The sequence below is a fragment of the Octodon degus genome, unplaced genomic scaffold (assembly GCF_000260255.1).
Source record: "Octodon degus isolate 3935 unplaced genomic scaffold, OctDeg1.0 scaffold00045, whole genome shotgun sequence".
In the NCBI taxonomy this organism is placed as follows: Eukaryota; Metazoa; Chordata; class Mammalia; order Rodentia; family Octodontidae; genus Octodon; species Octodon degus.
The window spans coordinates 8,750,190-8,764,664 of record NW_004524621.1 but is presented as its reverse complement, the minus strand read 5'-3'; the positions used below and the strand labels follow the sequence as shown (position 1 = coordinate 8,764,664).

Below are 14,475 nucleotides of genomic sequence, written 5' to 3'. Positions count from 1 at the left end.
TCCAGGATGTGGTTTTTTTTATCTTCAGCTCATTCTCTTGCTCTACCTCCTGGCTTCCATGGAGCAAGCAGCTTTCTTCTACCATACCTTTCACCATTCTATTTCTGCTTTGCAGCCTGATTACCATGAACTGAACCCAATGAAACTGTGAGCCAAAATAAACCTCTTTTCCTTTAAGTTGTGGGTATCAGGCTAATACACCCTGTATATTAACTAATACACCCTGTATTTTTTTTTATCCCTGTGTTTAATACCTTTTTGTACGGTTACTGTGATTTATGGGGTTTAAAAAGCAGACATTAAATTATTGTTTCAGTTCACATGTCTCATCAGCTATAAACTGTTATCATTTTCATACTTTTTGAAAGTAAGATGCTTAGAATAAAGGTCAGTACTCCAATCTTGTAGTCTAAATGTCCTTGCTCACCTGCCTGTCCATTAATTTGTGTTTGGCTTCCTTTATTGTAAAGTATAAGTATCTAGATTTTTGGAGGATCAGTTTGGGTGTCCTGTGTTTGTTCTTATATTCTGGGTTAGTGTTCTTTTCTTGCATCAGTGGAATATATCCTGCTGTTACTTTTTTATTATCACTGGATTATACTGCTGAATTTTTAGTATACTTTTATACTCATAGGGGAGAGTTACACTTTTATCTTACTGTATTGTTTTTGTCAGAACTTACATGAGTGTTATTCTGATTCCTTAAAAAGAATTTGGAAAGTTTTTTTCTTTATGGTATAAAACAATTGAAACAGCATTAGAGAAAAATAAAGCTGTCTAACTGCAAAATGGTATCCTGGATTAGATCCTGGAAGAGAAAGGAAACATCAGAGAAAGACTGATAAAAGTTGAATATATTATACAACAGTAATGGCAAACCTTTTTGAGCTTTCAGTAATAACAGGCAGTTACAGCATGGGTGTCATAGGTTTGCCATCACTGGTCTATAGTTTATAGTATTGTGCCAATGTTAAGTTCTTAATTTTGAATAAATATATACAATGGTTTTGTAAGATGCTGATATTTAAGGAAGCTGAATCAGGAACCTGTGCTTGCCAGGCAGGTGCTGTGCTGCTGAGTTGTATCCCCAGCCCTCCCAATGTTATATTTCATATGGTTATTTATTGGGTCATGAAAGTAATTTTTTTAGGTGAGGCCAATTTTTAAAAGTGAAGTAGACTAGAAAAAATATCAATATATATTGATTCATGAAACATTAATCTTAAGCACCCCTGCATATAATTTTTCTTGGTAACCTGACAATGTCAATTAAAGCATAAATGCATATAACTTTTGATCTAGCAATTTAATTTTTGGGAATTTATTCAGATACATAATAGCATATATGCAGAAACTGTATATATACAGCATGGCTCACTCTAATATTATTTAGAATAACAAAATATTGGTCACAATGCAAATGTCTATCAAAGGAGGGTTATTCTTTAAATTACAGTACATTTATACAATGAAATACATAGTTGTCGTAAGAATGATGAATGATTCTAATACTGACATAGAAAGATATCAAGGACACACATACCAATGAGAAAAAAAGCATGGTGAGGGATAGTGTATATGATATATTACCCTTTGAGTTAAGAAAATATAAAATCTATATTTTGTACAGTATTTATATAGGCACACAGAAACCCTGGAAGGATCACCAGAATGAGAAAACAGTATAAATATGGGAACTAGGTGAATGGGGGCAAGTCAAGAGAGAAGGGAAAATTTATACTATATGCATATATTTACTGTGGTAAGAACTTTTTAACATTAGATTTACCCTTTTCAAAAATTCTCAGAGTGCACAATACATAGCTATTTATCTTTTTTATGAGCTGCTGTTGAATTATATAAGTGAATCATCTATTCAAAATTAAATATAAAACATTGAGCAAAAGAAGTGACACTCAGAAGAATATGCCTGGTCATGTGGTGAGGAATGTCTACCCCTGCAGCTCCTGGTGCAGGCAAACTGAACTGTGTTGTCCAGGGAAGCACATGGTGTTGGAGGACAGAGGACAGTGCCACTTAGTAAGGTGTATTCCTTCTTGAGGGTCACAGAGTTTGAGCAGGCTTATCTATTGTATTCTCTCTTTCTTAAAACAAAGCCACTCTGTTTACCACTAGGCTGGACTCTTCAGAGGAGAGCTTGCTAAAGTGTTTGCTCTGTGGACATCCAGCTTAATAGAAAAAGTACACTATTTTCTCAGTGATTCTTCAAATGGGCAAACACAAAAAGTGTCAGAATTTGATACTTTTGACAGAATTCTCCCTATAGTATTTTGGTTAGTTTCTTAAAGGGCACTCTTTTTCCTTTCAGATAAATGGAAGAGCTGGAGACCAATATATTCCAAACTCGGAAAGCACACAGAATAGAACAAATGGTGGCAAGATGGCTTCGGCGCACACGGGACAGCTCTGCCCGGTGAGGTTCCTGGGGAGGCAGAGATTTTTCTCTGTACTGGTTTGTTGTCCTGTGGGAGAGGCTTGTGCCAGTCCTGGCAGTATTTGGTGATTGCTGTCTGTCTGTCTGTATGGCTTTGCTCTTTTACCATTGGTGGGAGAAGGATAAACAGCTCAGCAGCGTGACTGGGTCCCTGTTTTTGTGCTAACATGCACCCCCTTGCATGGCATCTAACATACACTCCTTTGCATGCACATAGTCACACTCGCCCCAAGCTAACATACATTCACAGGATGAGACATGCATATAGTCATACTTATTCACATACATGTACTCATATGTACTTGAACACATATGCATAGACACTTTCTGGAACATATATTTACACACACACACACACACACACACACACACACACACACATACACATCCCTATCTTTTCATAGTACTTGAGACAGTCAAACAATCTGTTGTGTATGTTCTTTCTTGTCTTTGTTTCCAACAGCTGTTCCTTGCTTATAGTGTCTATTTCATTCTAAACAAAATAAAATGAAATCAAATACAGATCTGATTTGACTGCTACAAGTGAACTTTAAAATATGCTCTGTTTCAAAGCCTTCATTTTCCATCTCAGATTTCCCATCTGGTCCTGTCACAGAGACGAAATATCATGTGTCAGGTGTTTCTGAGACACATATTCTTCCGAAGGAACTGAAAACAGCTGTTCTGCTGCCAAGTAGTAAGCTTTGCTCAGAGTTGTGCTGCCCACTAACCAGCTTCTCTGATCCTCACACATGGAGGTGAGATAAGACTGGAAGAATCGGCCCACTTGATGAATGAAACACCAGAGACCCAGAAAGTGACTTGTTTGGGTCTGCTCCTACCCCTACTCAGAAACTTTAATGGGTCCCCATTTTTTATAGAAGAAAATTTAAACATCTTCATCTTACAAAATGAAGTTTGAATTTCAAAGTTCTACATGATTGACTGACAATCTTTTAAGCTATTTGTCTTACTACTCTGGTTCATTCACATCATTCTCATTCGTATTATGCTTCATTCAAATAATGCTAAAGTGAGGGGCTGGTGAGATGGCTCAGTGGTCTAAAGCACCTACTTAGAACAAGCTTAGCAAAGCACAGGGACCGCGGTTAAAAAACAAATAATGCTAAAGTAAACTAGTACAACCACCTACTATACCTACCCCCTTTTCCCTTTACCTGTTAGATCTGAGCCCCTGTGCCAGATCCCTTTCTCTCTACGTGTGCGTGTGTCCAAAATCTGCTGCCACATAAGATTTGGGTGAAGTTCAGAGCTTGACTGAGGTTCAGAGTCTTCCATATAGTATTACTCATTTTACAATCAGAATGAATCTCTCCCATGGGGTCCCACAGTGTTTGAATGTAGCATCAGCATCATGCTCCTTGTGGTACATTTAGCTACTACTTTTTCTTCTTATTTTTTTTTTTTAATGTACTTGGGATAGGGTCTCACTATGCAGCTCAGACTCATAGTGATCCTCCTGTTTTCAGCCATCTCAGTGCTGGGATTACAGGCACGTGCCACCGTGTCTAGGGGTAGGGCAGGGCTGGTGCAGCATGTTGTACATAGGGATCAAACCTGATCCCTGAACTTGCGTAAGCAGGTACTTAGTCCACTGAGCTATCTTGCCAGCCCCCATTCAACTTATTTAAGCATCTGCCTTTTCTTTCTTCTGGACCAGTCTTCTATAGGAAGTATCAGCTTTATCTGTAGCCCAAAAGTGTCTGAGTTGCAGGAATATTGCAGGTGATTAGGTGGTGCTTGATCAATGAATGGGAAAACTACTAACTAGCATGCTTCTCACATTAAGTTCTGTAAAACCTAGTCCTATGTGGTGCTGCTTCAACAAAAAGATGTTCTATAACCAGATGTTTGGAAATGATGTAGTCTGTGTCCCACCCACCTTGTCGATTTGTTATGTGCACTGTAGGTAATATGAATTAAAGGCTCAGAGAAGTCCTACAGAAAAGAGACCTCTCAGGCCTATAAGAGACATATAAACTCAAATTATAAACATTTGAGTGATTTATATAAATGTTTGGGTTTTTAAAAATTTTTACTATTATGAATATTTGTGTTTTCAGTTCTTTCGGGTTTATATTTAGAAGCAGAATAGCTGATCATGTGTAAACTTTTATGTTTAGTTATTGGAGAAATTGCCAGACTGGCTTCTAATACAGCTGTGCCACTTTACATTTTTAAAAAGTTAAAGATTTTTAGCATTTTTAACATAAAGATGCCAAAGCCTTACATTTTTGTCAACACTTGCTATCATCTGTGGTTTTTAATTTTAACCATACTGGTGGATATAGTGGCAACTTGTGGTTTTAAGCTGCATATCCTTGATGGGCAATGACATTAAACATGTTTCCGTGTGTCTAGGGAGTTTTATTTTCTAAGTGCTTGAGAAAGGGAAGAAAAAGAGAAAATTTCTTCTTATCAGTGCGCATGGAAGACATCTGTGTTTCTAGGCTGAGTGACATGTGTCCTTCTTTAAATTATTTCTCATATCTAATCCTGCCATCTTGATATTGGCTGGGTTCTTGGCATCTTCAGATTACTTTAAAATGATCAAGATTTAAAATATAATCATGAAATAAAACAAAAATGATTAAGTATAGCTGCTAAGTTGGAGTAATTACATTTTCCAGGAGTAGGGTAAATGTTGCCACCCGCCACTCAATTGCTTAATCAAGAAACTTGAGAATCGTCTTGCATTCCTGTGTTCAGCCCATCAGCAGCTCATTATTTTGCCCTCAGGCATATTAAGATCTATCTTCCTGTCTCCCTGAGGACACTACTGTCATCGTTTCCTTTTTTCCTATCCCAGATAATTCTCCAACTGCAGTTTTGTAAGCTTTTTAAAATATGGACAGCTCCATCCCTTGAGTTAGCCCCTAATTCCACCTTTCCCCAGTCCAACTCAAACCATTCAATGATTCACATTGTGCTATATCCTTCAAATTTTCCTGACCTGGCCCCAGCCAACTCTCCAAACTTACCTTATTCCTTTTGCTTCCTTGGTCACCATTCTCCATTTTTGGACTTCCTTTACATTTCTGGAGCTAATCAAGCTCTTTCCTATCTCAGGGACTTTAGACTTGTGTTCAGTTGGCTTCATAGTTCTTTTTCCTCATGTAATGGTAGCTCCTTGTCGATCAGGTTAAATTTAATTGTCACCTGTTTGAGAAGCCTTTCCTCACCCCTAAGGCATAATAGACTCATCCCCCCACAACTATTTCTTCCAGAGTATTTACCCATTCATCATACTTTATAATAAGGCAGACATTTATTTACTTATTCATTGTTACCCCCCCCCTTGCCTGCCATCCTGCAATATATGAGACCAGGAGCCATGACTATCTTGTTTTACAGAGAATACTCAGTGATGGCAGAGTGTACACGGTGTAATGGATGTTTGATAAATTTTTATTAATAAAATACTTTCATAGTAAGGAGTTATATTATTTATTTAAATATTTTTTAATTTTTCAGCTCTCTTCCAAGAATTTTTGAAGGCTGATAGGTTTTGTAACATGTAGAAAAATTGAAATAGGGAATAGAAATACTATAAACAGTTTGCAAACTAATTAGACTTAAGATTTGGTGTTTGAATACTAACACTAGCTCTGAGTTTCCTGGTAGCTGGGCCAGCAATGATAGAAGTGTATTGAACTGTTTCCATGGTCTAGAGAAAACAAAAAGACATTCAACTGCAGTTATAACATTTTACAGGCATAGTCTGTTATTTTTTCAGATTTTCAAAAATCATCCAGGCATTTCAGCTTGTACTCATTTTACTTGTAATTGGCATTTTCCCATAAAATTCAAACATTATCTCTGACAAATTGCCTACAGGCAAATTAGCCAAAAGGAACTTTTACCATTTTCAAACATTATTAAACAAATTGATAACTTTTATGTACCCAAGGTAATGTAGAGAATTATAATGCATCTTAGATGGGTGTTTCACTGGGGGAAGGGCCCAGAGTTGTCAACTCCCAAAACTTCTTTTGTTTCTTATATTTTAAATGAATGTCCAACAGTTGTTATTGTTACAGTGATAGTCAAGTTCAAATGATGGTACTTGGTTTGAATGGCTGTTTGTACATAGGTAGGTATAAGCATAGTAATATAGAAATGAAAAATTATTCCACTCAGTTGATGCTAACTTCCCTGTGACCACATGATTTCTTATTTCAATATGGAAATAACATTTACTGTAAGTGTTCCTTTAGATATAATTAATCCCTCAAATGGCTTTAGTAATGTCTTTTAAATTTTTATATAAATAAGCAAAGCAAAGCTAGTGCATATGCTTAGCATGTACAAGCCACTGGGTCTGATCTCCCACGCTACAAAAAAATAACAGTAGTAACAACCCAATACAAACCACTTAGTAAAGGCTGCATAAATGAGATTATATCACAAACTAATTTTTTAGAAGTTTGCTTGCAATTAAATTATCATTTTATTTATAGCTTTGTATGACTGTGGAAGTGATTGGATTTGTGGTATACCTTTCCACTTGATTATTTCAGTCATTTTCCTGTCAGAGTTTCCATTTATATAATTAAATAGAATTATTTTGTTGGTTTACGTAAATCTACAGCTAATAAAAGTTTAATTTTCAGTTTAGTTGTTTAAAATATTATATATTATATTTTGAATTCGGAGTTTATTTTATATGTGCTAGGAAATGAAGATCTAACTTGATTTTTTCCCAAAATCGTGAGTAGTTAATTAAAGGTAAATGATTTTTCCCTTTTTGACTGGCTTTTTCTTCCTGATTCCTCTTTGTGTATCTCTGAGTGAGAAATTGGATCAGTTTGGGAACTATTCTAGTTCACTGACCTAACTTCTTGTTTTTACACAGTTGCCTTAAAATTCTTTGCATGATTATATTATTGTGTATCTTACAATCTACTAAAATAGACTTCTATTTGTTTTCAATGTTTTTACTCTTAGACTCCCACCATATGAACTTTAGAATAATTCAATTAAGCATGAGGTTCACTGAATTCTCCTTTGAGGGGTGTTCGAGACGGAGTCTTGCTATATAGTTCAGACTGACCTTGAACTCACTGTGCAGTTAGTTTAGTAGTGGCCTCACACTTGCAGCTATCCTCCTGCCTCAGCCTCCAGAGTGCTGGAATTACAAGCACATGCCACATTGGCAAGTCTATTCATTGAATTCTGTTATGCTTACTTTAGAAATCTTTATTTTTATAAAGCAAGATATAAAGAAGCATATACATTTTATATCTTCTAGTTTAAATCTTAACACTAATGAATACAACTGTACGTGTCTATAAACACACTGACACAAGACACATACATGGGTACATGTGTACACACTCATATATATGCATATATGTATACTCAAACACCTATTATGTCATCTTAGTGTCAGATGCCCTTTCTGCTGGTTTTACATGCTTTCTGAATTTATTTGTGTATTACAGTTATGCATAGCCTACACATAATTTTAGCTTTATTTGGCCTTTCTAATATTCCTAGTGTTGTAAATAGTCCCTTTCAAATATACATGCTTTTTTTGCGGGAGAGTGGTTGGGATTGAACTCAGGGCCCTGCACTTGCCAGGCAAACACTTATTCTACTGAGTTATTCCCCTAGCCCCTTCTGTGTGTATTTTTGCTGGGGATTGAATCTACAGCTTCACCAGGTTCATGCTTATTCTTATTCCTTATTGACCAATAGGCAAAATGCAAAGATTTAAGGAGAATAGTCTGAATATTTCTTGAACCAAGTCTATAGAGTTCCATTATTTCCCAAATCCTCTTTTTAAAATAATTATGGAAGAAGTTCTCTTCTCAACTGTGGAAGCACTGTACTTATCTAATCTACATTGAGTGGCTTTATGGAAATTGTCACAACTTCATGTAGAGACATCATGTTGCCTTCCTAGTGAAAGAACCTGAAAGGGTAAATAAATCTGAAAGGTACAATAGATACTGTGAAAGGGGAACTTTCTTTAACAACTGGGATGAGGGAAAAAAGAAAGAAGGAGGAGAAAAAGAAATATGTATGTAAGTACACAAGATACCTTGGATAATTGTGCTGCTGATTTCTGCTAGCCTATTGAAAGGAGCAGTTTGTTAATGTTTAAATTTTTTCTCTCTCCTTTTAATTTTTTGTAGCTTTTTTGGCCAATTTTGCACACTTATATCTGGTAATCTGAACAACTGATTTGAAGACAGCAGTATGAACTATAACAACCATTGTTGAATTTGTATCATTTTGTTTATTGAAATTCTGTATTGTTTCTAATGTTCTCTCTCTCTTTTTCTCTCTCTCTCTGTCTCTCTCTCTCTCCCCCTCCCTTCTAGTTCTTTTACTATTTTTTATTTTCTTTAAAAAATAAATAAAGGGGCTGGTGAGATGGCTCAGTGGTCTAAAGCACCTACTTAGAACAAGCTTAGCAAAGCACAGGGACCGTGGTTCAATCCCCCAGCACCACATGCCAGCCACCCCCACCCCCTGGTGGGCTGAGCTGGCCACACACACATACACACACACACACACACACAATAAATAAATGTAAAAAAATAAAATAAATGAATAAAAATAGCAAAGAATAAATTGCACAACCATGAGCATATTCCTGTGATTGTGACTTTATGCTAGATTTCTTTCTGGTATACACTACTGACTCTATTTCTGCCTTCTATGAATAAACTTTAAATTAAAAAATTCAGTTTATACCAAATTTAGCTTTTAAATTAATTCAATCTGAACATAGTAAAGTGCTTAAACATAGATTCAAAATAGCTTCTCCACATCCTCCTGGAACATGAAGGCAAATTCTTTGGGGTTCCAGGGTAAAGGTATTGTATATTTTCTAACATATCAGAGAACAGATAAAAGCCAGAGAATTATGAACCATAATCTATTTCCATCTGATAATTTTCTTTTTATTTCCAGTGTTATTGATTAGTTCAGTATGAACTTATGGCCTGTAAAATTTAGAGTGAACCTACATAAGACTGTTTTCATGATAAATTTAACATTTTTTTTCTAGTTCTACCTCAGGATAAATCCAGCTGCCTGACAGGAATTTCATTATTATGACAGTGGATCACATGCTTTTTCAATGTAAGAGCACAGAAATGACCTCAGATTTATGGTCTGAAACTATTACTAAGGCGGCAGACATATGTTTTTGAATCAGTGCTCAGTGTGATATTTATAAGATGCTTCAGAGAAGGAAATTTTATTGCAGAAATGATTTCCTTTAGCTTACTGTCAAATATTAAATGTTCTCTGTGAGAGAGGCCACAGTCTGATCATGTATTTAGGTAATCCCTTTCCAAACAAAAGCTAGAATGTGGGCTAGAGGAAAATGTCAAATCCAGACTTTGGGCCAAAGCCACTGACACTGTGCAGGGATTAGTCAACACAGTGGGGCCTCATTTGTCCACCACTGTTGAAGACTACCCCCTTCCAAATAGAAAGTGCCAGAGATCCGAGGCCCACCCATTTGGAAAGCATCAAAATGGATTTGTGGAAACCGCATGCCAAGATTTTTTTCATCTTTTTTTTTTCCAGACAATTATAAAGTTACGTTAAGCTCATGGCTGACACTGAGTTTAGCACATGGAGCAAGAAATGCTCAGTTCTTCCTACACAAAGTACAGTCTAAAGATGATGAGACTTGGTATTGGTCCTTATGAATCTAATACATGTTTTTTTCAAAGGGATGAATGGTTTTGTGGACATGCTCAGCAAGTAGAGATATTTCAACCAAAACCAGAAGACTGAGTTGGCATTAGGCAGCTAAAGTACAGATAGACGGCCAGGCATGGTGATGCACACTTGTAATCCCAGCACTAAGAAGGCTGAGGCAGGAGGATCATCATGAGTTTGAGGCCAGCCTGGGCTACATAGTGTGTTCAAGATAAACCTGAACTGCGTAGAAAGACCGTGTCCCCCCCCAAAAAAAAAAGAAAAAGAACAAAAGAAAGTAAAGGTTAAGTATGTTGAAGAGAGAGGATGGATGAGAGAGAGCAGAAAGAAAAGTGGGGAAGAGAGAAGAGGAGCAGGAATGGAGATGTTAGGGTAGGGGAGATCCTAGGCAGAATGAAGTACTTGTCTAAAACAAAGTGTGTTGAAGAAACTCAAAACAGGTAAGTTTGCTTGGAACAGAATAGCAAAGAGAAGGGATGGTGTGGCCTCAGGCACTGTAGTGATTACTAGGGCTGTATGAAGCCACATTCATAAGTTTGAACTCTGTCATTCAGCAGGGAAACAAATGCACAGAGATGTAAAACTATGCTGGCTGCTGAATGGAGAAACATTCAGGAAAGAGAAGAAAGAAAAGTGAAGTGGTCAGTTAGGAGCCTACTGCAGGTATCTGTCAGCAGGATTGATCAGAGAGGCATTAAACAGAAGGGTGTCTGCGGTGATGCAAGGAAATGAACCTCTGTAGAGATCTTAGGTTTGAGGACTTTAGGAAATTAAGGACAAGAATAGAAGATCAGGCATAACTTTTGGGAGTCTAGCTTGAGCAACTGATGTCATCCTCATGATGCCATACACTAAGCTCTTGAATGAGAAGAGGAATCTTTGTTAGGACAGTGGTCAAAATGCTGAGGAGGAATATAAAGTAAACAAATTGAGAAGTACTGAACTCTACAACTTATATTCAAATTATTATTTATCATTTACATATTTACCTTTTGCTTACTCTACTAGAGATACTAGTATATTGGGGTACCATGCTGTGTATGTATAGTATTTACTTCATGTTAGCAAAGATCTTCACTTGATGCTCTAATAAGTAAAAAGATGAATAAAATATGGTTCCTGCTTCCATGGAATGTAGAGTCTGTTAACATGATGATGTTTGGAATCAGCTTTCAATAAAGGTTGGAGTGCTGTAGAACATGAAAGAGAGTCAGGCCAGGCATGGTGACACACACTTATAATCCCAGCACTTGGGAGGCTGAGGCAGGAGGAGTGCTGTGAATTAGGAGCCAACCAACTTACTAGGAGCTACATAGTAAGTTCAAGGCCAGCCTGCACTGCATAGAGAGACCCTATCCTGGAGAAAAGGGGTAGAGACAGAGACAGAGAGAGAGAAAGACACAGAGATAGAGACAGGGATCTGAGATGAGAGAAGTTATATCTGGATAGGAAACTCAAGAAGGAGATTCTGAGCTGGATCTTCAATTGGCCTCACACATTCCTGCAGCGGCAGAAAATGGTTAATCTGGTGTAGGAGGTAGGAGTAGTCTGGAATGAAGTCCTGGGAAGGTGAATTCTGGCCAGCACCTGAGGTCTGAGGACACAAAACCAGGAAGGAAAGGCTGAGGAGTTTGAATTTGTCCTGTGAGTAATGGAGAATTATGGGGAAGAATAATCCTAGCTTTGCCTTAGGAAGATTTCAACTCCATTTTGGAGATTGCCCTGGAAGAGCATTTTCTGAGTTGTGATTCCTTGTAGCACCTAAAGTTTATAGGTCTGTGATACTTTGTTGATATAGTGTTGAAGTACTTCTTTGCTGTGCTTGTTTTATTGTCCATTGGATTGTTTCAAGTTTTTCCACTATTCTGAATATGGCTGTGAGGAATGTATCCTGAATTTTCAAGAGCCAGGCTTTTTTTTTTTTTTTAGCTCATATCCTGTTACAGGCCTTTATTAGACATAGGGGACATATTTATAACCAATGCCAAGTTTGTCTTCCATGAATTCATAGTCTAGAGAAAATGATATATCTGGGACCACTGCCTTTAAAGAATGCCACTCAAAATAGTAACAGTGAAGATCCAGGTGTGATGGTACACACCTGTAATCCCAGCAGTTGGGAGGATGAGGCAGGAGAATCATCATGAGTTCAAGACCAGTCTACAGGTACATAGTGAGTTCAAAACCAGTCTGAACTGTGTATCAAAACCTTATCTGAAAAAAAAATACTAATGGAGGCTCAAAGAAAATGACCAAATATTAAATTCATATTACAATTTCCTAGAGTGATTAAATAGTTTATATTGGAAACCCTGGATTTCAGGGTCAGTAAATGTTAGGCTTCACTTTTATTCATATTTGGTACTTTAGTAGACATAATGGAATTCTATAGTCCTTTCTGTTGTGCTTCTTTAATTAATAATGTTATACATTTTCTATATTTTCTTTTTGAGGTACTTGGGATTGCATCTAGGACCTTCACAACAAACTATATGCCCAGCCTGTTTTTTATTTTTTATTTTGAGACAGCATCCTGGTAATTCCCTGGGTTAGGTGCAAATGTGTGATACTCATGCCTCAACCTATGGAGTGCTGGGATTGTAGGCCTGCATCCACATAGCTAGCTTTTCTGTGTTACTTAGCAGCTGTATTTCTACATGTGAGAATTGTCAATTCATTTCCTGTGAGCATGGAATCTAGATATTTTCCATATGTGTTTTGGTGCCTGTTGTTCATATACTTTTGTTTTGTTTTGCTTTTGTTTTAAATGTTTTTCTTTATTTTTCTTTCTTTCTTTTTTTTTTTTTTCCCCAGAACTGGGGATTGAACTCAGGCCCTTGCGCTTGCCAGGCAAGCACTTATTCTACTGAGCCGTCTCCCCAGCCCCCATATATTTATACTGTAAGTTTTTATTTCCCAGAGTATTATTTTTGATTGATCTACCTACTCTGTTGAGATATAACTTGCATACCATACATGTTCTCACTTCAGGAGCACATATACTTACATACCATACAATTTACCCATGTAAAGTGTACAATTCAATAATTTTTAGTATATTCACAGAGAAATACACCATCACTACAATCAGTGTGGGAGAATATTGTCACTTCAGAAAGAAACTCCATGTATATTTAGCAGTTACTCCAACCTTCCTTCTCATAGCAACACTAATCTACTTTCTGTCGCTGCCTGTTCTGGATGTCACATGAATGAAACAGTTCAATAGATGGTGCTTTATATCTTCTTTTAGTTAACATAATGTGTTCCAGATTCATCTACATTTCAGTATGAGTCAACATTTTCTTCCTTTTTCATGTGAATAATATTTTGTTGCAGAATATTTTGGAACTGTTATGGGTAATGCTGCTATAACCGTTCAAGAGCAAGTTTTTGTATGGATGTGTATTTTCATTTTTGTATATTTAAGCATGAGTGGAATTGATAGATCATATTCTACTACATTTTTAGTCTTTTGAAGAACTGCTAGATATTTAAAGGACTTTCTAGAATTTCTATTTTGTTCTGTTGGTGTCCTTGAATAAATCTCTCTTAACCCTGAGTTAAATTTTAACACAAACCACTGATTTTGTTACTTGAATTCTTTTGTAGTATTTTCTAGCTTTTAAGCATTAACTCATTAAGAAGGTCTGGTACCTAATATGCATTTAGTGAATCTATTCTTTATGTTAAAGGCTTTTTATGACTATGCTTTTATACTGCAACTCTACTAACTTATTTACAGTACAGCAAATTCTCTTTATTATCTGGCTGTATATATGTCACTTAAAAAAAACAAACAAACAAAAAACAAGGCTAGCCAAATAGCTCAGTGTATTAAAGTGCCCGCTTAGGAAGACATAGGGACCAGGTTGGACCCCTGGAGTGCTGTGCAGGCCCCACCAACGGGGTGTGCTGAGACATGATTGAGACTGGATGTGGTGGTGTACGCCTGTAATTCCAGCACTTCAGAGGCTGAAAAAAGAAGGATCATAAGTCTAATCTGTGTAGTGAGACCCTGTAGACCCTGTACTAAATACATTAAAAAATAATAATAAAATAAAACACTTTCCCATTTCTTGTGCTTAAAATTATTCTTTTTTAATTTAAGAAAAATATTTCTGAAATGAATACATAACATGAGATTAATAATAGATTGTACATTGTAAAAAATTATTTACAAACAATATAACAATAAAAATTGTCTAAAAAATAAAGAAGAAAAAGTTTACAGATCAGTCATATAATAGTTCTCTCTGTGCCAAAATCAAGAAACTTATATTCATGTAATTTAAATTCTCAAAGTAAGGGGC

The 14,475-nt window shown here is 36.5% G+C and overlaps 1 protein-coding gene across 1 annotated transcript in view; it reads left to right on the top strand.

Moving 5' to 3' along the window:
- The window catches only part of Frmpd1 (FERM and PDZ domain containing 1), a 196,613-nt gene that overhangs the window by 118,853 nt on the left and 63,285 nt on the right, over positions 1–14,475 (top strand). Inside the window, exon 2 of the mRNA XM_004631830.2 lies at positions 2,330–2,434. Coding sequence (XP_004631887.1) covers positions 2,334–2,434 — 101 coding nt within the window. The 5' untranslated portion in view covers positions 2,330–2,333. The remainder of the gene's footprint in view (positions 1–2,329; positions 2,435–14,475) is intronic.